Source organism: Paraphaeosphaeria sporulosa, assembly GCF_001642045.1.
Source record: "Paraphaeosphaeria sporulosa strain AP3s5-JAC2a unplaced genomic scaffold CC84scaffold_10, whole genome shotgun sequence".
NCBI lineage: Eukaryota > Fungi > Ascomycota > Dothideomycetes > Pleosporales > Didymosphaeriaceae > Paraphaeosphaeria > Paraphaeosphaeria sporulosa.
Genome location: NW_017253369.1, coordinates 1,062,019 through 1,085,248, shown reverse-complemented (window position 1 = coordinate 1,085,248; position 23,230 = coordinate 1,062,019). Strand labels below are relative to the sequence as shown.

Sequence of the window (23,230 nt, the reverse complement as noted above, 5' to 3'; positions counted from 1 at the left end):
GGTATATCAGTCTCAGCCAAAGGTAAATCTTCCCGCCTACTCAACGTCTCCCCTCCGACCCCCTGCCACACCACACCACCATCTACGCCTCATACCTCGGCAGCCCCTCCTTCTTCTCCGCCTTCCTCGCCGCCCTCCTCTCCCTCCTATCCAGCTCTTTTGCCACAGCCTTAGCCAACTTCCTCCTCTCCTCCCTCTCCCTCTCCTTCTGAATCTGCTTCATCCCCTTCCCCTTCCACGCCTTGCCAAACTCCTTGCGCCACTTCTGCCCAAACGTCATCATGGCGTCACGCGACTCCTCCGCCTTGCGCTCGTTGGCCTCCGCCTCGTCTTCTGTGTCGTAGAACTCGCTGTCGTCGTCTTGAGCGGTGGGAAGAAGGGATTCCTGTGCTGTAGTGCGCTGGTTGCGTGCGCGGTCCCAGGCTTTGGTGCGTGCGTAGGCGACACTGCCGAGGACGAGGGCGACGACGGAGAGGGGGAAGACGATGAGTACGCCGACCATGACGCAGAGTGCGACGAGATCTTCGTCCATGTTGACGATCGGAAAGTCCGGGTGGCAAATTGCTTTGATCTGGTTTGGGTTGGAGGGTAGGTTCTTAGAGGGAAGAGACAGGTTCGTAGGAGACTGATATAGGAGCGAAAGTCGCCACCAGGGAGTGACAGGTGGAATGCACCCCGGATTGCCGAGGCGTGGCGGTGCAGCGCTAGCGCAAGTGCCAGGGGTGTTGTTGGGCGAGGGCTGCACGTGCAAGCACACTCAAAAGCTCTAGGTATACATTGGATAACGGGCGACACTACTTGTCTGTCATGGAGAGGCATATGGCGCTGAGGTGCGACTGAAGCTCAACCCACCAGTTCTGTATGTATACCGAGCTTAGCCGTTGTCACTTTTGCAGAGTAAACGTGACCCACAGCGCAATTAAACACAGTGCGAACGAGTCCGCGTAGGCCTAATTGAGATTCGAATATAAGGGTTCGTGTCCATGGAGATTATTTTTGTCGCACCTTCAGACATTTCGCACCCATATCACAGGCGCAAAGGCTGGAGAAGTAAACAGCATTTAATACCATACTAGACCTCTCAGAGCACTTGCAAAATGAAATCAGGCCGTAAACTCGTGTCCATAACATACCCATAAACACGCATGAAATCACATGGAGGTATACCTATACACTGGCTCTAAAGCCTTACCATTACTTCCAAGCAGCGAACGACAAGCTGTCAGACATAGCCGCACGGACATTGGGCGCTATTGAAGCCGCAATCGCCGCACTGACTGTTCCGAACAGGCTGGTTGGGCTGGTCGATCTGAATTGGATCGTCGCTCGAAGGGATAGTGCCGCTGCCAGTCCTCTTCGCCGGATAAGACCACTCGTAGTTGTCGAACTTGCTGCCCTTAGGCTCCTGCTCGAAGTATTCTATGCACTTTTCAGGTGTGATCACCTCGTCGATATTCGTAATCGTCTCCTTCCAATCCACCATCTCCGGGTTGGTGTGCACGACAAAGTAGTGGCGGTAATTACGGCGCTCCATCACTACTAGGCCGGAGTAATGATGCGTCATATCCGTATCGGCCTCATGCTGCGAGTGCTCGCGCGCCTCGTAGTACAGGCCCACAGCTTCGGCTAGATCCTGGCGCATGGAGATGACCGGGAAGAAATCGAGACGGCGATTGTCAGCGGGAGGGTTAAAATGCCCGTCAGTCTCGCAATGACCGCTGTCGTGCAGAAGAATATATAGCTTCTCAAGACTAAGGGCAGATTCAGCACATGCCATACTTGGTGATGAGAACGTACCTTATATAAGCTGGGTCTCCTCCTTCAATTTCTGCTTGATGGTTCATGCAGATATCGCCGATCCATTTCATGAGTTCCGGTCGCACTCCAATTCGCCAGAGTAAGATTCCATCGTTGATGTACATACCTGGGACGACATCACTGTCAACGTTCCTGCCTGCTTCAATTTTGGCGAAGAAATGCTCAAAGATAGTCAACGCCAGTTGCGGCTCCTTCATGAATACGTCGTCCGTGATGTATATAATCCCGCCATGTGGGAATACAGCAAACCGGTCGTAAGGTCGCTCTTCTAAGGTTTCAGGATCCCATATGTTATAGTCGGCCACTGGCTGATGGCCAAGTGACCATAAGCGAACCGGACTTCTCAGCACGTCACCGAAACCTGGCAAGCTAGCATAGTCCTCGAAATCGGGAGGGGCGATAATTATACCGCTTCCCCCATCCAGAACCACCTCCCGGAACCCGTTCCAGGCTGCATCAAAGCCCATCCGGCGTGCGCTGAATACTTTCAAGTAATTCAAAGCCAACCACCGTTCGAGTAACAGGGATTGTTCTTTGTATAATTCTGGGTCGTAGAGAATAAGAGCATTTGGGCCTGCCAACACGTCTTCATGCTGGTCTCCGTTACACCTAAGCATTTCGTCCAAGTCAAGAAGCATGGCTTTCTCGATCTGGTGCTTGGAGTAGAGAGCTTGGCTAGCTGACACCGGATCAACTGGCATTGCTTTTTCGGCCATGCGCTTGACGCCAGAAGGTTGATCATTTGACTTTTTGGTGTTGCCATTCTCCTGTTGTATTGTTTTTTTCTCATGATTGTGCTTGACAACATAAGATTTTCCCGCTGACTCAACATCGCTGCGATTCTCTTGTGGCGAAAGGAGACGCGAGTCTTCGGCATGAGCATCCGCATGCCGAGAAGTCCTGCTACCATCTGTTCTCGTGTCTAAGTTTTGCGTTACTGTTTCATGAGCTAGCTCTCCGACAGTCTCGTCCACTTCCATTGAATCGAAACTGTCAACATGCGGCGCAGGAACTGGGTTATGGCGAAACCCTGGTTGATAACCCGGAGGAAAGACCCAGTTTCGGGGAGGGTGCGCGACAATGCCCGTGTAGCGGTGTACAAACTTGCAGTTCTCTTCCGTTTCCTTGCACCTACCTATATTCCAGAAGAAGCAAGTCTTCATATGCGAAGGGATGTCTCTTGCAGGGACACCTGTAGAAACAGGACCAGTAGGCACCGAAAGGCCTTGCAGGACCGGATCAAATCTGGGCGTTTCGTTAGGATCGATCTTCAGCATACCTTGCGTATTGTGGGCCAGATATCCTGTATTTTCGTGTGCGAATTTGCAGTTTTGCGCACTGTTGTCACAACCGCTGAAACCGCGTAGCCAGTAAAAACACGTCTGAGGCGGGTCGTAGAATTTGGGAAAGGCTCCAGCGTTGGCAGGTTTGAGGTTGGGATCGATTGGCTTGAACGGTTCACCAAAAATGTTCCCAAGCATGCCCGTATTTCTGTGAGCAAAGTCGCACTGAGAATACCTCTTCGCGCACCCCTTCGTGTCCATTAGCCAGTGGACACAAGTGATATTGGGATACTTGGGTTCTCCGCCGATCTCTCGCGCCACTTCTCGGGCTTTCGTGCTTCCACATTCAATGTGTGCATCGATTGGCTTTTGCCTAAGCTGGCCGGTGTTCTTGTGGGCATACATGCAATCTGCGTCAGAGTGTCTACATGTGCCCTCGCAAAACCAGGTCCAGCAGGTTTCTGGTTGTTTTCGATACTTGGGCGGTATATTTCCCTTCCAATTCGTAACAGGAAGGAGCTTCCCGTCCGGACCGTGCTCACGGTGGAGAAAATGACAGCCCTCAGCTGTGCACATCAGAGAAGCGACATTAGCAGAGCCTTCGCAAGGGAACAATTCATGGTTGCTGACCTCCGTGGATACATGTGGTGTGCTTCCAATCATAACACGTCATTGGGATTTTACCCTCTTCGTAAGACTGCAATGCAACCGCAATCGTGGGGCTATGGGTCTCGTCTTCTGTCTCAACTTCCATCAAACGGCGTTGTCCTGGCTCGCGGCGTCCGTACGGATCGTTGTGTGAGGGTGCTTCAGACGTAGTATCCGCAGGTTTGGTGGAAATTCCAGCTGGGCGACCATTCACAAATTGCAGGTCGTTGATATCGGGAGTCCCCTCGTCGCGACCACGCTTTTCCGCTACCGATCGATAGTGCAGTGTTCCAAAGTGTTTTCCCTGGGTGTCCCACGCTTTTCTTTGAGGATGCCTTGGCTCGTTGACTATCTTAATGGGGCCTGGATCTCGGGGTCCCTTAGGTACCGAGCGTCCACGGACAGGAACTAGTGGAGACGCGGCGCTAGGACTGGGTTCATCGACTGGAAAGCTGGCCTCGGGAATGTATTTGCGCCTCTGCGGTGGAGACGATGGTTTTGATGGCATTTTAGCATGGGCTCCCAGCGCAGTCCTGCCTGATCGAGACCTCGCTGACCTTCTGACCAAGGGCATGTTGTCAGAGGAATCAGATGATGTTGCTATGGATACATTCTCATCCGACGATGTCGTCTTGGGTACAAATTCATACTCCTCCTCTGAGTCCACAACAGCACGACTCTTCCTCTCGGACGAGACAGCCTGCTTAGCCTTACTCTTAGCTGGCGCCGAGTGATCGAGGGGTGAAAAGGCTGCAGTTTTCGCTTCTTCTTTCTGTTTGAGCGATTTTTTATTTCCCCGCGCTACATTCTGTCCCAGTTGCCTCCGCTTTTGACGCCGCTTCCGCTGCTGCGTATCGGCCTTCTTGACAGCTGCCTCGAATTTTGCTGTGTTTTTTTCGCTGATTCTTTCGATCTCCGCCTCGCCCAGATCTCTGCGCTTGGCATTCCATGTGTCGAGGAGACCACTACCGCAAAAACTGCTGTACAACCATTCGGACCTGGACACTAAGTTAGTGGTCTAGAGTACGCAGATGCCATGACTTGCCTGTGGAGTGGGTAATCAGTAAATTTGGTCAGGTATTGCACCACATCCTGGTTTCCTTCTTCGTGGGTGCGTTGAGCGATGATGTCGTCGACGTCGAAGACAGAGTCAGCGTCATGGCTGCTCGCCTCGCTGTCGTCAAGGGACGACCCAATATCCGAGGTAAATGCGGCAGATTCCCGCGACACTTCCAGTGCGGATTTCTTCATGTTTGCATAGCTCGACCGCGACGCTGAGCAAACGCCACTGTGATTGGCCCAACCTCTAAGGGAAGTGGTCGACGGGTAGCGACACAGCCCGTCAGCTGCCACGCCGCCCGACGAGTGATCCCGAGCGGGCGGGCTGAGTGGAGAGCGCGAAGGCTGCACGAGAATCGAAGGAGTAGTTGTCCTTGTAACGATGTTGCGGTTGCGCAGCTCGAGTCAGTCATGGTAGGGAAGCTGCGATTGCTCAGGGTGTACACACTAGCGCGGTCACGTGCGGCATTCGCCGCCCGCATCTGTCCAATGTCACAGGCCGCCGCATGAGCTCCTCCTGCTTTCAAACGAGGCGAGGCAGCCAAATAACTACAACCCCGACCCCGACGAACCCGCCTGCTCCACCCGTCCTCTACACGCCCGCCCGCGCGCACTTATAACGCATCATCTTTCCTTCCCTCGCTGGTTCTGCCGCACCCCGCGCACGCTCCCCACCGCTACTTGAACCGAACAGCGCACCAGCCTGCACCCACCGCAACTATGGCGAACGACGAGTATGATGTGAGTGCCTGCCAGCTGCCTCGCGCATGGAGTGTGTGCTGACCTTGCCTATAGTTCCTCTTCAAGGGTATGTGCAGCCGCGAGCCCGCATGTCGCTTTTCCTCCTAACCCCCGTAGTGGTCCTGATCGGAGACTCTGGTGTCGGTAAATCCAACCTTTTGAGTCGATTCACCCGCAACGAGTTCAACCTCGACTCCAAGTCGACCATCGGCGTCGAGTTCGCCACACGGTCCATCCAGGTCGACGCGAAGACCATCAAGGCGCAGATTTGGGATACGGCCGGCCAGGAGCGATACCGAGCCATCACATCGGCCTACTACCGGGGCGCTGTCGGTGCGCTCCTTGTCTACGACATCAGCAAGCACCAGACATACGAGAATGTGACTCGGTGGTTGAAGGAGCTCCGCGACCACGCTGACTCTAACATCGTCATCATGTTGGTCGGAAACAAGAGTGATTTGAGGCATCTCCGGGCTGTGCCTACCGAGGAGGCCAAGCAGTTTGCGAGTACGTACCAGTCGCACAACGGCAGCAAAACTTGGTCTAGAAACTGACAGCCGCACCTCCAGGTGAAAACAATCTCTCCTTTATCGAGACCTCCGCCTTGGACGCAAGCAACGTCGAGCTGGCCTTCCAAAACATCCTCACAGAGATCTACCGCATCGTGTCTAGCAAGGCACTTGACCAGGGAGAGAGCAGCCAGAATGTTCTCGGCGCTGGTCCTGGCCAGAAGCTCGAGCTCTCCTCTTCCACGGGCGCAGAAGAGAAGAAGGGAGGATGCTGCTAAACCTTGCTTCCGCACAAATGTGTCCCGCTCTCACGATGCCCACCTCCGCTTCTGCGAGCTTGAGGTGCCGGCAATGATACCAACTCGCGACAATGCTCACGTGTCATACGAACAAAGGTCTGTCGGCGTCTTCGAGGAAGTTCAGGGAAATGTGTCCATGGGTGTTTGCTCCTACTTCCATCACACGTCTGCTTCCATGTGCAAATGTTGTGTGGTTTCTGGGTTACGTTTCTCCTTTCTTAGCTTTCGTTTGCGTTGCATGCGTGCGTGTGGGGGTCTTCTTCTATCTTCGGCGACAGTTATGCGGAGTGCTGCTGTATGATCAATCACAACGGACAGCTAATAACTGGACTATATAATCTTCTGCGGTTTTAATAGAAGTTGCCATCGTAAGATTTCCTCGAGAGCGTGAAGACGTGGAGCTTCCACGAACGTGTCGGTTGCGGCAAGGGGGACGCATTCACAAGTATATTCGCCATCTGTCCATGTGGAATTCAAGTGTGCAACCAAGGTCAGAGGGTAGACGAGGCAGAGACAACCTTTCGATTCAGAGGTGCCTAGTGAAGAGTCGTGATGTTGCACTCGGCCCTGGCGATAAACAAACACAGGTTGTGCCGCGTCTTGGGGAGAACAAGGAAGTAGGTCCGACGATGCACCGCAGGCTGACCTACTCACAATGCACCGGACCGACACGATGGCTGGATGATAATCGCAAGTTACTACCTCTGAAGGTTTACGAGGAACAGCTTCATCAGACACTCAGATGCCCTTCCATATATGTAAATACACAAGTGCACTACCCGACCTCCCTCAAGCGTTTGCAGCGTCTACTCCCCTCCCCCAACCCAAAACACAAGCGCGCCTCGATCCCCTCCCATCCCAACTTATCGCGCCCCTTACCTTGCGCGCCGCTCCTCACGTAAACTCCCCACTAACCCGGAGCATTGTTCCCACGCTTTATCTGCACTCCCGGCTGCAGATAACGCACGCGACAACCGTGCATGGCGCACGCGGCTTCCGCCCTGGAACACGGGGCGCTATCGTCGATAAGGCAGTCCGTAGCGGAGCGTGCCCGGCGAGGATGCGCGCTCTATATCACGGCGCTCGCCCGCTGCCGCGGAACGCACGCCTGCCTTGTGTAACCTCCTCGATCTACGTCTTCAGATCGTTGTTCAGGTGAGTGCGCGCGTGAACGTGGTCTAGAGCCGCACCGTTCGGCTAGCGCTGAAGCTACGGTCGGCTGGTTTCCCCGCGTTTTTGACTCCGAAGAACGGATGTTTCTGACTTTGCGACAGACCGAGACTGCTTGATCAAGAAGAAGTTGCACGAGCATGGCGACTAGTATGGAGATAACGCATAGGAAGGGGAGCGTGAGCGCGAGGAAGGGGAGTGTGGATGGCGCGGCGGAGGCGCAGCTCGCGAAGATGGGGTATCAGTCTGAACTGCCGAGGAATCTGAGCATGCTGAGTGTGCTGGGGCTGTAAGTGTGGTGATCTTCGTTGTCTGGTGCTTGCAAGGCCGCGACGCGAAGTTGGTGAGAGGAGGAAGTGCACAGAACTAACGGCTTATAGATCCTTCGCCATTATGGCTGTTCCCTTCGGTCTCTCGACAACACTGTATATCACTCTCACGGACGGCCAATCTGTTACGATTCTATGGGGATGGGTCCTTGTGTCTATCATTTCACTCTCGATCGCCGCCTCTCTGGCCGAAATCTGCGCTGTCTATCCTACTGCTGGCGGCGTCTACTACTGGTCCGCGATGCTTTCTACGCGTAAATATGCGCCTGTTGCTTCCTGGGTAACTGGATGGCTCACCCTCGTCGGAAACTGGACTGTCACACTCTCCATCAACTTCTCTGGCGGTCAGCTCATTCTTAGTGCAATCAGTCTGTGGGACGAAACCTTTGTACCGAATCAATGGCAGACGATCCTGATGTTTTGGGCCGTCATGCTGGTGTGTATGCTAACGAACATTTTCGGCGCGAAATACTTGGATCTGATCAACAAGATCTGTATCTACTGGACGGGGGCGAGCGTGATTATCATTTTGATCACGCTGCTGACGATGGCGGATACTAAGAGGAGTGGAGATTTTGTGTTTGCACACTATGATGCCTCGGCATCTGGGTGGTGAGTTGCGAATTCTGGAGCCCGGGACCATTGGGCAATGCTAACTTAAACAGGCCCTCTGGATGGGCGTTTTTCGTTGGACTGCTTCAAGCGGCTTACACGTTGACCGGCTACGGCATGGTAGCATCCATGTGCGAAGAGGTGCAGAATCCTGAACGCGAGGTTCCCAAAGCCATCGTGCTGTCCGTCGCCGCGGCAGGCGTCACAGGTGTCATCTACCTGATCCCAATCCTCTTCGTCCTCCCAGACGTCCAGGTACTCCTGGATGTCGCCAACGGGCAACCGATCGGTCTCCTCTTCAAGACCGTCACCGGCTCCGCAGCCGGCGGCTTCGGCCTGCTCTTCCTCATCCTCGGAATCCTCTTCTTCGCCGGCACCGGCGCCCTGACCGCCGCATCTCGCTGCACGTACGCCTTCGCGCGCGACGGCGCCATCCCCGGCTCGCGCCTCTGGAAGCGCGTAGACAAGCGCTTCGACATTCCCCTGTGGGCCCTCGTCCTCTCCACCGTTGTCGACTGCCTCCTCGGCCTCATCTACTTTGGCTCTTCCGCTGCTTTCAACTCCTTCACCGGCGTTGCGACGATCTGCCTCTCTACCTCTTACGGTATGCCGATCCTCATCTCCGTGCTGCGCAAGCGCCGCGCGGTCAAGCACTCTAGCTTCAGTCTCGGACGCTTCGGGTACTTTATCAATATTGCGACCCTGTGCTGGATTTGCCTCGCTGTTGTGCTGTTCTGCATGCCCGTCAGTCTGCCTGTCGAAGCTGCGTCGATGAACTATGCGAGTGTTGTGTTTGCGGGTTTCGCGGCTATTAGTGTCATTTGGTATTTCATCAGGGGAAGGAAGGACTTCAGTGGGCCGCCAGTGCCGGTGGATGTGGCACCGGGCGAGGAAGTGCCGGTCGTGGGTGTAGAAAGAGCCGATTTGGAAGGGGCGAGCCCGGTGGTCGGGAAAGAGACCGAGAAATTGTAGATTCTGGAGCATTGCTGTACTATATGTATACAGGAGGCTGAGAAATGTATATAGAGCTGGTGTATTGATGTACACTCATCTTTTGATATTTACTTATGTTTGAGCATATGCGTGTCCGCAAATTGTCAATTTCGGTGTCTTCAAGTGCCTTTACGAAGCACTACGTAGCCTGATCCAGGAATCTAGTACAAGAGTACAAAGTCAATCCGGTCTACGTCAAATATAGAATCAATGTTGAAGTTGTTGTTCTTGGAGCTGCGAACGGATGGTGCATGAACTGGGTCCCACTTTCCCCGGCGCGCCACAGCGCTAGCCACCGCTAAACTTGCTCCCGCAACCACTTTAGCGACGCGACTTCCCCATCTAACGCGCTCCATGGACGCGTTGTGACTGCAGCGTTGAGTGCTCTCGACCATGGCGCCTTAGTAAGTTCTCGGTCTCACTGACTCTCACTCTCACTTACGTTGGCATTCCTGTGTAGTTTCAACTTACTCGCTTGAACACTGCGAGGGCGCTCTACTTTGTCGCAAAGCAGTGCTCATCATGGGTAGCTCTGCTAAGGCGCCGATCGACCTCACACTCGACTCAGACTCAGACGACGGCCCAGTACAGACCGCGATTGCGCCTTCGAACCCCCTTCAAAAAATAACGGCGCCGTTGCCGTCCAATCTCCCACGAACTTCGTCTTCGTTCGCCGTTCAGCCGCAGGGGGGTCCTGATTATATACCAGTCTTCGCTTCGGCGACACCAGGAGAAGAAGCAAGCGACTTTGCGATCCCCCAAGCGGAAAAGAGAAGGAAGATATCTGGGCCGCCACCCGGGTCTGAACAGTATATACCTGCGGGTTCGCGGCGGAAGAGTGCACCAAAAGAGCGGTTTTATGGGGTGCGGGTTGGGCATGTTCCGGGCGTATACACGGACTATGACGCGGTCAAAGTCCAGATTGTAGGATGCAAAGGCGCCAAACAACAGCGTTTTGATACGAGAGAGGAAGCACAAGCTTTTGTGGATGGAAAGCCGAGTCCAAATCCAAGATCCGCCGAAAATCGCGAATGGTCATCATCTCTGAGCAATGGCGGCGCAGGTCCAGTCACAAACCGAACAAATCGCGCTGGTGGCAAAACAGCACCTTTCGCGACACATCCGACTCCTGGTATACACCCGGGCGGCGGTCGGCCTGCTCCCGCCGCGAAGCTCAGCACAAGTGGGCTGCCCTCGGTGCAGTCCCTGAACACAGCGTTGAAGGCGAGCGGTACGCCTGTGCCATCCGTAAACCACACCGAGTCCTCTCCGCTCCATCGTGAACTGCAACTTGGGAGGCTTTCGGATGTGACGCTTAGCAATGGGGCAAGCAAACCGACAACCAATGGAGTTACCATTGGCCACAGCTCGGCTGATGAGATGATCATAGCCCCGGACGAATCCTTTACCCCTCGGCGAATGACGATCGTTCGACCATATTCTGAAGAATCCACATTCGCCGAGCAAGCCGTACAACCGAACAATGACGTTTCGGCAAACAATAGTCCTTTTATCGAAGATCCTTTGGAGATGCTCTTGGAGGACGACATAATATCCGAATTACTTCAACAATTACCCGCCAACGACAAAGTGGCTTTACTGATGAATGCACACCCAAGAGGTCAACGCGTTGCTCACACCATGCAACAGTTTCCTATCCAAGTAGACCCAGCCCGAACTAAGCAACGATTACCAATCGAAGCCAACCCAACTCGAAAGCCCCGTGGACGGCTGCCTTTACGACATGCCCGAAGTTCCCCGCGAGCGTCGCCGAGTGAGCGTGATAGTGTGCTCTCTGACTCAGACACACCCATCACTGGCAAGCCCGTACAGACTCGTAACCCGGTTGGCGACTTGTCTGTAGGACATCGCGTCGTCGCAACAGATGAGAAGCCATCTACTTCCAAGAAATGGACGGGTGGACTTTCAGAGGCCGAGGCGCATTTGTTGGTCTTCCTCAAAGAAGTCAAAAACCTGAGCTGGCCAGAAATCACAGCGAGATTTCAAGAACACTATCCTGACCGTAAATATGGCACTTTGCAAACAAATTACTCTCAAAAGATCAACCGCCGTGACAGATCACAGGATCCTGCGCATTTAACATTGCCGTCCATGTACGCATCAGAGGCTCACGTAGATTGGGCTAGAGTCTCCGCAAATTTAAGCAGACCAAACAACCAACCAAGACGGAAGCGGGAAGTCGCTGCCTTGCAAGAAGAGCACAAGCCTCGAGCGTGGTCTGCGGCTGCCAATTCGGTGCAAGACCAATTGTCCGATGCGGAGTCAGCAGGAAGGCGTCGCGGGCGTCCGCGACGAGCAGTGCCCGTTCAAAATTACACTTGGCCAAAGAGTAACAGCCAGATTGAGGGAGGTTCATTCGAAGAAGATGATTCGAATCGCACGGATCTTGCAGAGGAAAGGCTTGCTGTGTCTCAGACTCCCGAAAATCTTGTACCTGTTGCACAAAAGGCCATCGCAGTCGAGAACGAACCTTTGTCGGTTGATTTTGACATGGACGATGCCTTCTCCGCTCTTGCTGTACAGGACCGCGAAGCATGCCCAGAGCGACTGCCATATCTCTCCTCTTTGCAACGATCGGTTCTGCACAATGTGCCCAGTGGCTTTGAGTGGGACCAGCTAGTTAGTCGCGACTGGCAAGGCACCCTGATACACGTAGATTTCAATTCGATAGAACTGGATACTGTGGAGAACACGATTACGAGCTTGCTCGGCCCTCAGCGAGATCTACAACCGCAACTTCAACGAAAACGTCTCCGCAGAATATTGAATGGGGTAACAGAGCCCAAACTTCTACAGCTGGCTGGTGTACTGCGATCAAAACTGCGTTCTCGAGGACGACGAAGCATTGATGCTTTTCTCCGAGACGCACAAGAGGATAAGGTTCGTAGCGCTGCCCCTCGCATCGAGAGGCTAGCAGCTTCAAGGCCTAACAAATCTTTTAATTCGGAAGCGAGATTGTCCACGTCCGCTGTGATTCGACGACGGGAACTGGGCCTTCAATCAAACAGAGGTTGGAGCTCAGCAACATCACCGATCTCATATCAGTTAAAAAACAAGGTTCAGGACACTCTCGGACCCGTCTCCTCCTACACCGGCGCCTCCAGCGATGTACATGCTGTTGCTTGGTCTGTCGGCGGGGAATGCTTCGCCGCTGGTGCGATTTGCGTTGACGATCCTCATTCTATGCAGTATAATCGATCAAACAATCTCTTATATGGCGACGTGTCTCGTAACACCATCATCGAGTTGGGAAAACACTACGTCGAGAGGCCAATGACCGAGATGGGCCCGAATTCCACCCATGCAATGTATGCTTCGCAAGATCCAAAACTATTCAAGACAGTCACGTCAGTTGCCTTCTCTCCGAATGGGAAATACATGTTTTCTGGTGGGTGGGACCAGAACGTGTGGATCTGGGAGACGAAATACGACGGCTCGCAACCGATTGATGCTGTTTCCTTGCATCACAAATCAGAAGTGAGCATGATGGCCGTCAATGCTTCGGGCGTCCTTGCAACCGGTACCAGGAAATCGACTGGCAATGCCGTGAAGGTCCTAAGCTTGTGCGAAGATGATTTGACGCAGCCACCTGTCACTCTAAATTTCGCCTCTGAAAAGGCAGCGGCTAGGCCTGACCTGATGATGCTTCCCATGGCGCTCCACTTCTCGCCAAGATATGAGAACCTTCTGCTTGCGGGTTTTGGTGCCAACGCGCGCCAAGATGGACGGGATGCAAATGGAGACATCTGCCTATGGGACATCAACGGAAACAAGCAACTCAACATTTGGGGCGCGGGAAAGAACGTTTTTGATTTGTCATTCCATCCTAGGGAGCGATGGATGGCAGTAGCGACCGTCGCAGGCCAGAACACCAACCGAGGAATGCGTTCGACGGTCCGTGTGTATAGCGAACAGGGTGGCGCTGCGGACGACAAGTTCAGCACGCTCATGGAGCTCGAGTGTCAGGCGCTGGATATCAACGACGTAGTGTGGTGGTAGGTGACCGACATCTATTTAACATAACTCCTTGCTAACTCATTTAGTCCGGGCGATGAATATCTGGTCGCTGCCGGATGCACAAGCGGACGAGCATATGTATGGGATATCCGCAACCCGAATCACTTCGTTCGTGAGCTTGCCCACGGCAGCTCTCTAATGCCTCTCGATGATCGTGAAGATCGAGAGGTCGTGGACACCGGCATCCGTTTTCTCAGTTGGGGTAATAACGCCACACGCCTTTACAGTGGCTCATCTGACGGAGTGGTGAAGGTCTGGAACGTCGCGCGATCGGAGGAAGAGACGTTTGTAAAGGATCTCATCACCGTTGATTCTGGCATCATGTCCGGAGCCTTCAGCCCCGATTACAGCAGACTCGTGTTGGGCGAGGTCAATGGGTCTGTCAACGTCCTCGAAGTTGGCCGGGACGACTGCTCTCTCAAGAACGCATCCAGGATGAATTACGTTCCTTTTATAGACGACGAACCCGACTTTGAGAAACAATTGCCAACACCCACGTCCGCAGCTGCCGACTCCGGAGTCGCCACAGCTAGGGAGCTCTTCGCGACTGGCCAAATGACAATCAAGCCGATGGGTGGCCTTCCTATCAAACAAGCAGTGCAAGGCCCTTCCTACGCTGGACCCTACGATACGAGTGTTGACGCACCCTTCCTTCGCGAACAAGCTTCGGAAATGCAACTTAAGTTTCCTGAAACGTCAGAGTCTCCATGTTCAGCATGCCTTGTCTTCGGATCGGATCCTGTCAAGATTACGAGCGAGGAGATTGGCGACTCTGGCAGGAGCGTGGATCGGATTCCTGAGGAAATACGCTCGCGATGGTTAGCCGGGACAGTAGATCTCAAGATTCCACCCACACAGGTTCCGTGTGCAACGTGCGGACGTGCTGCTCGGCCTTCAGACAGAACCAATCTTGGGGATGGTACACCGCTGCCGGCAAGGTGTGAGCGCTGCAATTTCGCATGTCTGCGATGCGGCGACAACATGACCCTCTCGATGAACATTAAGAATGAGATATGTCATTGTAATGCATGCGGACTGGGATGGCATATTGGGGTCCTGGGCTACGAACCCATGGGAGTAAATTCTGTTAAACGACCACGAAGAATAATATACAACGACATCCCTAAGCTTGATGGCTTCAAGCATGATTTGTACCTCGCGGAACTCGAGACGGGTTCGCCCACAGGTGACGAGGACGCGAGCTTCGGAGACGAAATGAATGCGTTGACGGATTACTACTTCTCCTTGGCAGTCGACCGCCCGCAGTCGCCGCCGCTGCTATGATTCGTCCGCTCGCTTGCCTCTTTTGGGTGGTCTTGTGGTGGTTTGGAGGCGGTGGGGTTAGAATGGCGAAATGAGCATGCCTTGTCGAATGTATAATATTTAGACGATCTTGATGATGCAGATGTATGCAACAATTGATATTTGCTCCCTGGGTGGGAAGCGTTTGTGAAATTCACGCTTGTGTTCTGGCCCATGATACAAGGATCCGTCCATGTTTTTTTGTTTCTATATTTGCGTGATGAAGTCGCGACAAGAAATACGGCTAACTACATCTGCTATCTGCTAAGCTGGTCCAGTGGCCTAGCCGATCCCAACGTCGTCCGAGCGAGGGTACACGTGCACACCTGGGCGCTCGCCGCCTTGGGCACTCGTTGGTCCAGCAGAAGTGGGCTCGCAAGGCCCGCATATCGTCGCTGACCTGGAAGCTCTGCTGCCTACGTGCGTACGCGTTGCGCTCTGGCCGCAATGGGGCTGCGTACTACTTGTGTCATGGGATAATGGGGTATGAGGTGAGACGCGTAGTGGCCAGCTTCAGCTTACATGAACGGAGACATTCCGGAATATTTTTGAGGCCGCAGCGAGTCTTTTGCTTTTTGTTCAATGTTCTGAGCCAGGACTTTTACGTTTAACAAGCCCCAGTTGTCATTCATACAGCGGTCGGAAACCTCCACACATGTCAGCCGAACTGAGTCCCACCGAACTCACCATGTCCTCCACCACACAATCTCCACCCCAACACCAAACTCCCTCCTTCGACCCGGAATACCTCCAATGGCTCATGTCCTCCTTCCCCACCGACGCCGCTACCCCACCCCTCACCACCATCCCCTTAATGCGCCAAAACACCGAGCACATGATCCGCGCTCTCTACGCAAAATGGCCCGCCCAACCCAGCGTCATGCAGACCTCCCACATAGTCACATCCGCAGACGGCACGCTCATCGAAGTCACCCGCTTCAGCCCGCCGCAGGAACCTGGAAAGCAGGAAAACGAAGCAGGACCAGCGATCCTGCATTTCCACGGAGGCGGGCATGTCTCCAACCACGTGGATATGTTTGCGCCCTACCTGTCCGACCTCGTCGTCCGCACCGGAATTCCTGTATTTAGCGTAGAATACCGACTCGCGCCCGAACACGCCTTCCCCGCCGCGCTGGACGACGGCCTCGCAGCGCTGAGGTGGCTGTCTTCCTCCGCTGTCCAGCTCGGCATCGATCCCACCCGCATCTGCCTAATGGGCGAGTCTTCCGGTGGCGGGTTGGCGGCGGGAATTGCGCTGATGGCTAGGGACAAGGCGTTGGAGCCGAGAGTAAAGAGAATGTTGTTGGTATATCCGATGCTAGATGATCGCTCGATCAGCACGAATCCTGCGTGGGACGCGGAGAATCGCGGGGTAAAGTTGCTGACGATGTGCTGGGAGGCGTATCTGGGGCCCAGCGTCAAGGTGGGGGATCCGCAGGCGGAAGTGTCGATTTATGCGGCGCCGGGGAGGGCGGAGAAGTTGGAGGGGTTGCCCGAGGCGTGGGTCGAGGTTGGTGCGCTGGATGAATTTCGGGATGAGTGTGTGGATTTCGCGGGGAGGCTGGAGAAGTGCGAGGTGAGGGTTTGGGACGGCGTGCCGCATGGCTTCGATGCGGCGAGGGAGATTAAGGTTAGTCGGAGAGCGGTGGAGGGTAGGGTGGGTTTTTTAGCGGGACTGTAGGGTGGGCGTGCAGAAGACGATTGTAAGTACAAGGACTTTCACTACATGGGGTGCCTAAGGCGTTTTGTTTCGGATGAGTGTGTTTGATCAGTGTGGGACGGAGACGGATACTTTAATTGATCGAATGCTGCGCAGACTTTTGTGAGATGGAAGAGGGTATTGAAACTACGGATATTGTGTCGTGAAATAACTGATACTGATCCGAATGCATCGTTAATCGTGACTTGCAAGTTGTGGTCGGCCGTAGTTGCAAGTTGCGGTTGGTAGTGAAGGAGAGCTGTTGTTGGTAGTAATGTAAAGTTGAGGTGATGAATGTCTTAAAGTTGAGATGATTGAGATCTGAGAGATTTGATCGATGGCTTTGAAAGTTGACGCTGAAGTGTATTCAACGTCTGAAGAAGACACACTTGAAACACAAAACTCAAGAATGTGTAACACTACTCTGATGGCTTCGAGACTCGAATGAGAAGATGAGATTTTGTTAGCAAGTTTATGGAGCACGACGAAAATGAATATTGGTGAAGATCGAGTGAATTGGTGGTTCGAGTTGCGTGTTCGTAGTGATATCCTGGCTTCGATGAACCTGGAGGCTGCGACCTTGTTATGTATCTAAATTGAGCGACGGTCAGCTTTGATATCGAACATCGAGCATCGTGAGATGACTGACGCCATTGGGAGATATCCAAGGCATGATGTAGAGAAAGTACGTCTGGTCTCAACAGCCGTTCGCTATAGTGCCGAGCTCAAACTGCTAATGTATTAATATGGCCAGCCACGATTTCCGGATCTATTTCCAACAAGACTTTGCACAATGAACAGACCAGTAATGGGTCTCGCGGCGCTGATCTCAGCCTCTGCCAGGCACTGCAATCTGAGAAGAACTGCACTCTAGGCGCAGCACGCGACAAGATTGACGTCGGCATGCAGTTCTAGCCATGAAGTGTCTTTTTGGCCTCCGGACCCTGAACCAGCGCCTTGTCGCAGAGTTTGCTGCGTTGGGCGGTCATTGGCTCCAGCGGCCCGAGATTACCCGACCCCTATCTCCATCTGGGCCTGAGCCTTTTTTCGCGACGGCGCGCGGATCGAGGCCGGAGAAGCCAGCAATGGCAATGGCAATTGCGAAGCTGTGGGTACCCCGTGATTGGATTCGCTTTAGTGAGATATCGAATCCGTGGGAGGGCAGGGTGTGGTTGTTGCGCCAAAAGGTATCCGAGAGTTGTTACGGCAACGAGCAGGGGTGCGCCGCGGCGGTTAGGCCCGTGGCTTGTGATCGAGTTGGAGACGCGGGAGAGCAGTGAGCGAAGGGCAGCTCGGGGTGCAGTGGGAAGCCAAAGGATGGAGATGGAGAACACCGGTCATTCCATCCTCGCCGTGATGCACTGCAAGTGGACGGTACGTGGGTAGCGCACTACTCCGCTGCTACTGCACCCGAAAAACCGCCCTCCCCGAGGTTTCGACAAGCAGCCGGAGAAGCGGTTGACCAAGGCAGACTAGCGCGCCAAGAGGGTGATGGCCCGGGCGCCGAAAGATTTCTGCGTCGCTCCTGCTGGCCTTCAAAAGCTCCCAGACCCTCAACAACTCTCAATCCATCCTCTCTCTATCAAATCTCCTCTCTGCAACCGACAAAATGGCAGCACAGCAGGATAAGTCCTTCATGGGCATGCCCGTGAGTATTCTCCGACGCCTTCGAGCTCCCGACACCTGGCCGCATCCGCATCCCCTAGCCGCACGACAAAGTCACTCCCATCTCAATGGCACCGCGCGAGGTCTCTGAAGCATCGCGATGACAACCTGAGATGGGACTGCGGATTGGGCGATGGACAGGACGGTTGTGGGATGAGCTTCGATAGCTATCGCATTCACGGGCACATTGGCTAACACACGCGCAGGGCTTCGTGGTCGACTTCTTGAGTACGTCTTCATCATCATCGGATCTGCCATCAATATCGGGAACAATTGGACCCGGCATTGATGCGCAACCGATGCAACGACTTTTTCGGCCGGAGTGCGTATACTGACCTCTTATCTAGTGGGTGGTGTCTCCGCCGCCGTCTCGAAGACCGCCGCCGCCCCCATCGAGCGTGTCAAGCTCCTCATCCAGAACCAGGTACGAGATGTCCATGGTATACCAGCTTTTCGGCATCGCCGCTGACAGTGCCCTCTAGGATGAGATGCTTAAGACCGGTCGTCTCGACCGCAAGTACGACGGTATCGTCGAGTGCTTCCGCCGTACTTCCCAGCAGGAGGGTGTCCTCTCGCTGTGGCGCGGTAACACTGCCAACGTCATCCGTTACTTCCCCACCCAGGCGCTCAACTTCGCGTTCCGTGACACCTACAAGTCCATGTTCGCTTTCAAGAAGGAGCGTGATGGTTACGCTAAGTGGATGGCTGGTAACTTGGCCTCCGGTGGTGTAAGTGAATTCACTCAAGAACCTATAGCTCCCATTAACATGTACAGGCTGCCGGTGCCACTTCGCTCCTCTTCGTCTACTCCCTCGACTACGCCCGTACCCGTCTTGCCAACGACGCCAAGAACGCTAAGAAGGGTGGTGACCGCCAGTTCAACGGTCTCGTCGATGTCTACAAGAAGACCCTCGCCTCCGACGGTATTGCCGGTCTCTACCGTGGTTTCATGCCCTCCGTTCTTGGTATAGTCGTTTACCGTGGTCTGTACTTCGGTATGTACGACTCGATCAAGCCCGTTGTTCTCGTTGGTCCTCTTGAGGGTAACTTCTTGGCCTCCTTCTTGCTCGGCTGGACTGTCACCACTGGTGCCGGTATCGCTTCCTACCCTCTGGACACCATCCGTCGTCGTATGATGATGACCTCCGGTGAGGCCGTCAAGTACAAGAACTCCGCCGATGCCGCCCGCCAGATCATCGCCGCCGAGGGTGTTAAGTCGCTCTTCAAGGGTGCTGGTGCCAACATTCTCCGTGGTGTTGCAGGTGCCGGTGTGCTCTCCATCTACGACCAGGCCCAGCTCATCATGTTCGGCAAGAAGTTCAAGGGTGGATCCGGTTAAGCGTCTCGTTCACAACAATCTCCGATACCCTAATCGATCGACGTGGAGGGATGACTTCATCCTGGTGTGAGGTTCGCGGTGGTGGAGGAAGGAGCAACACGATGCCCGTACCCTGGGCAGAAGCTTGTTCCCGGTAACGAAAAGCACGCGTCGGTGGTAATACACCTTGTACTTTACTTTGCCTGGCACATCTTTTTCCCTCTCACGGCATCTTGTATTACATGTCATTTCCCTTTGCTGTAACTTTGCTATCGCTGGTGCTGGGGAAAATAGTGCACTTATAGAAGTTTATGCTGGTTTCTCAATTTGGTCCATTGCTACGTGATGTATTGCTGCGCGGTATTTTCGCTTGCCTGAATCTGTGTTCCAAGTGTTCCCACTCGTACGCGGTTGGATATCTTGTGCGCCCTCACCGCCTCCCACTTGGGAATGCAAATTGTGTTTGCAAACAATTGTTCCCCTGTTCTGCGCTCCTAACATTCCCACTCCTCACTTCTCCCTCACCGCCTTCCAAACTGCCTCTTCGCCCTTCTTCAACGCCTCACCCGCCTTCGCAAGCATATTCCAAGCCTGCGCCCCGACCCCCTCGCTCTCCTGCGTACCCGCCCCACTCACGCCGCCCGTCCCCAGCGACCCTCCCCCCGCTGCATACGGTGAGTTATCAGGCGCCTGTTGATATCCTGGCGGGTGTTCCAAGCTGCGCCTGTTCGGATCCGGGACCGCGCCCCCCACGTGCGGCTGCTGGAACGGCGACGCCTGCGGCACCCCGCCGCCTGTATCGAGCCGCGTTGGGCCGGGCCCGCTCGCTGTCGTCGAGGGCACCGTAGAGCGTCCGGCGAGCTGCGCGGTGGGCGGCGGCGGGATGTTGTACTGCGGTGGAGGGCCTGCGAGACGCGTCTCGGTCGTGAGGTGTGTTGCTGTGTAGCCTGGCTGTGGCGGTGGCGGGGCGTCGCTGGGTGTGTAGATGGTTGAGGATGCGGTGGGAGCGAGGGGACGGGCTCCGGGTTGGGGTGGTGGTGGGAGGGAGGCGTCTGCGGTTGTGGTTGCCGGGACAGAGGCGGGTGTTGTGCGTGTTGGTGGTGGGTTTTGCGGTACGTCGTGCGCGGTTTGAGGGGTCGTGCCGGAGGGTTTGGCAGCCGTTATGGGTTCGTCCTTGTGGAGTTGGATTGGTGGCATGGCTGTTGTGGTGGTGTATGGAGGGTACAGTGCTTGGTGGAGGACAGCTTCGAGGTATAGCGGTGATCGCTGGCTATGAGATACTGGCTGCGGTGTTCGGCCTCTGAGCGTAGGTTGGTGGGCTTATTTCAGATTAGTAGACAGATCTTCAATTATGTTGAGGCTACGAATTTCAGTTCTTTCGGCAATTGCATCCAGTCAGTGGCGTGGAAGTAGCGTTCGGCGTTGCTGCCTGTTCGCGTTGATACTCTGTCTTCTTTGACTATGGCCGTGTTGAGCCGATGATGTCACACCACGTGCCTTCAAATGGACCTCATCTAGCCTCTATCAGCGACGACAGGCATGTCTTACCAACACCTTTCACTACAGCGCAATGAACGAACATGAGATAGCTCCGTGTGCATCTTCAACGTCGCGCGCATGCAACAACGCATTACGGGCAACCGGCTTCGCCATTCCCAGGGCGAAAAAGATAATGGACTTATTCTGTGCAAATAGATGCACTCATCATGACCTTTCTCATGCTGGAAATCAACAAGACAATTTCTAGTACTGAAGAGCGGCGATGACGCTCAGTACGGCCTCCAATACTTTGACGCTCAACTATTCTCAGACCCACGATGAACTCCATATCTGGTACTTCCTGTCCCGAATCTGCGTGGCGCACTTTCCTCATCTTATGTTGCTTATCTTCTACCACTGAAAAGCAAATTTATGGAAATGATAGGCTTTTCATGGTTTTGTGTACACCACGAGCACTTATTCGGCGGACGACTTGTCACTCGATATGCAACCATTGCCCACTCTGGCGTCTTGGACTTCGTACAATCGTATCATCGTACAGCCCAGTACGAGCACTCAATCTTAATGGCGTACCCACTACAGCTTAACGTGGTTCGGTTTCCCGCGCACAAACCGTTCGCGCGATCTTGTGAACAAAAGTTCGCAATGTTTCAAGAACCCCTGCTTCGGCACCCCTGCCAAGAGAGTTGTGGAGAAAACACCACCGACTTGGAGAAACGACGTTTCAAACAGATACGCAAGCGCCCGCCATCAAATAAGCCAAGACAATGGCATCTTACCAGCCTGTCAATATAGGGAAATGACCCGATCCTACGAATCGTCGACCGCCAGCCTCACCTCGAGTGATTGGTGGGAAGACTTCACGAGAGCCCACGCCGCTATTGGTAACACCATCGTGCTGTTTCTGGAACAGCGATCACTTGGGAGCGCGCGGCGTCATGCCGTACATCGGACTGAGATGACGCGATGTGCTCTTCAGGTATAAGACCTTGAACTTGTCAGTGAAAATTGATTCTCCAGCCTACGCTGTCCTTTCGTTCTTTTCAACAAGCTTCCCGGTCCTTCCCTTGTTCTTTTAGTCCCTCTTTTTTCTTCATCAACTCAACGCAATGAGGTTCTCATCTTTCATCCCGCTCGGCCTCTCGGCCCTCGCTCTGGCAGCACCTACACCTACCATCAAGAAGAATGGCATCTTCGCCCGTCAAAACGGAACCGGCTCAACAAACAGCAGTGGCAGCCCCATCGGATATGCCAGCGAGAATGGAGGAACAACTGGTGGAGCTGGCGGCTCCGCTGTCTCTGTTTCCACACTCGCGGAGCTGCAAGCAGCTGTGAAGGGTGACGAGGCCGCTGTCATCACCATTGCTTCCAGCATCAAGGGCAGCGGAGACAACGTGAAGATCGGCTCTAACAAGTCCATTCTTGGCAAGGATAGCTCCGTTGTTCTCGAAAACTTTACCCTCACTGTCAAAGGAGCGAAGAACGTCATCATCCGTAACCTCGCCATCCAGAAGGTTGTCGGCGGCGACGCCATCGCTGTCCAGAAGTCCACGAACGTATGGCTTGATCACCTCGACGTCTCTTCCGACCGCGACCACGACAAGGACTACTACGACGGTCTCATTGACCTGACCCACGCCGCCGACTTCGTAACCGTCTCCAACTCGAAGATCCACGACCACTGGAAGGCCTCGCTCGTTGGTCACTCCGACAGCAACTCCGCTGAGGACACCGGCCATCTCCGCGTCACCTATCACAACAACCACTGGGAGAACATCAACTCTCGCGGCCCGTCGCTCCGCTTCGGAACCGGCCACTTCTTCAACAACTACTACAACGCTGTCTCTGATGGCATCAACGCGCGTCTCGGCGCCCAGGTCCTCGTCGAGAACAACGTCTGGGTCGACAGCAAGAAGCCTCTCTACAGCGTCGACAACGATGCCGGCGCCGTCGCTAGCGGCAACGACTTCGGTGGCGCGGGCAACACCGCTCCCGCTGGTACCCTCAAGTCTGTTCCTTACAAGTACGACCTCATTGAGGCTTCTGCGGTAAAGGCTGCCGTTGTCGGCACCGCTGGTAACACGCTCACTTTCTAGATGAAGTATGTGTATATGGGAAGGGATGAAACCTTGCTGATGAACAGGGGAAGAAACGGGAAGGATTGGAGCTTGTCTGTATATATTATCTTCATATTGTGCATATTCTTTCCTGGACGAATAGAACCATGCTATCTTTGCACACCATTCC

At 54.2% G+C, this 23,230-nt stretch overlaps 9 protein-coding genes across 9 annotated transcripts; 6 read left to right on the top strand and 3 right to left on the bottom strand.

Annotated features, from left to right (window-relative positions):
* Positions 1-82: 82 nt before the first annotated feature.
* Positions 83-532, bottom strand: CC84DRAFT_1221213 (uncharacterized protein; the record flags this gene model as incomplete). Its single annotated transcript, XM_018183244.1, has 1 exon — positions 83-532. One exon carries the CDS (start codon positions 530-532, stop codon positions 83-85), a length of 450 nt encoding a protein of 149 aa, XP_018032093.1.
* Positions 533-1,067: 535 nt separating this feature from the next.
* Positions 1,068-5,000, bottom strand: CC84DRAFT_1208805 (uncharacterized protein; the record flags this gene model as incomplete). Its single annotated transcript, XM_018182185.1, has 4 exons — positions 1,068-1,751; positions 1,798-3,667; positions 3,732-4,747; positions 4,777-5,000. 4 exons carry the CDS (start codon positions 4,998-5,000, stop codon positions 1,223-1,225), a joined length of 3,639 nt encoding a protein of 1,212 aa, XP_018032092.1. The 3' UTR covers positions 1,068-1,222.
* Positions 5,001-5,528: 528 nt separating this feature from the next.
* On the top strand, positions 5,529-6,336 carry CC84DRAFT_1221211 (ras-related protein rab-like protein-11B; the record flags this gene model as incomplete). Its single annotated transcript, XM_018183243.1, has 4 exons — positions 5,529-5,549; positions 5,604-5,616; positions 5,667-6,056; positions 6,119-6,336. The coding sequence occupies 4 exons, from the start codon at positions 5,529-5,531 to the stop codon at positions 6,334-6,336; spliced, it is 642 nt and encodes a 213-aa protein (XP_018032091.1).
* A 1,068-nt stretch (positions 6,337-7,404) lies between these two features.
* CC84DRAFT_215912 (amino acid transporter) lies at positions 7,405-9,501 on the top strand. The gene is made up of 4 exons (XM_018185607.1): positions 7,405-7,512; positions 7,632-7,816; positions 7,908-8,468; positions 8,522-9,501. Exons 2-4 carry the CDS (start codon positions 7,668-7,670, stop codon positions 9,438-9,440), a joined length of 1,629 nt encoding a protein of 542 aa, XP_018032090.1. The 5' UTR covers positions 7,405-7,512; positions 7,632-7,667; the 3' UTR covers positions 9,441-9,501.
* A 1,601-nt stretch (positions 9,502-11,102) lies between these two features.
* CC84DRAFT_1099767 (uncharacterized protein) lies at positions 11,103-14,783 on the top strand (the record flags this gene model as incomplete). The annotated part of the gene is made up of 2 exons (XM_018174839.1): positions 11,103-13,477; positions 13,526-14,783. The coding sequence occupies 2 exons, from the start codon at positions 11,103-11,105 to the stop codon at positions 14,781-14,783; spliced, it is 3,633 nt and encodes a 1,210-aa protein (XP_018032089.1).
* Positions 14,784-15,183: 400 nt separating this feature from the next.
* On the top strand, positions 15,184-16,666 carry CC84DRAFT_1167887 (uncharacterized protein). The gene has a single exon (XM_018179280.1). It carries the CDS (start codon positions 15,457-15,459, stop codon positions 16,480-16,482), a length of 1,026 nt encoding a protein of 341 aa, XP_018032088.1. The 5' UTR covers positions 15,184-15,456; the 3' UTR covers positions 16,483-16,666.
* Positions 16,667-18,073: 1,407 nt separating this feature from the next.
* Positions 18,074-19,816, top strand: CC84DRAFT_1167885 (mitochondrial carrier). The gene is made up of 5 exons (XM_018179279.1): positions 18,074-18,148; positions 18,372-18,393; positions 18,513-18,589; positions 18,648-18,893; positions 18,941-19,816. The coding sequence occupies exons 1-5, from the start codon at positions 18,110-18,112 to the stop codon at positions 19,502-19,504; spliced, it is 948 nt and encodes a 315-aa protein (XP_018032087.1). The 5' UTR covers positions 18,074-18,109; the 3' UTR covers positions 19,505-19,816.
* A 177-nt stretch (positions 19,817-19,993) lies between these two features.
* On the bottom strand, positions 19,994-20,826 carry CC84DRAFT_1262747 (uncharacterized protein; the record flags this gene model as incomplete). The annotated part of the gene is made up of 1 exon (XM_018185171.1): positions 19,994-20,826. The coding sequence occupies exon 1, from the start codon at positions 20,678-20,680 to the stop codon at positions 19,994-19,996; it is 687 nt and encodes a 228-aa protein (XP_018032086.1). The 5' UTR covers positions 20,681-20,826.
* Positions 20,827-21,935: 1,109 nt separating this feature from the next.
* Positions 21,936-23,165, top strand: CC84DRAFT_214892 (pectate lyase). The gene has a single exon (XM_018185606.1). It carries the CDS (start codon positions 22,093-22,095, stop codon positions 23,077-23,079), a length of 987 nt encoding a protein of 328 aa, XP_018032085.1. The 5' UTR covers positions 21,936-22,092; the 3' UTR covers positions 23,080-23,165.
* Positions 23,166-23,230: the final 65 nt, after the last annotated feature.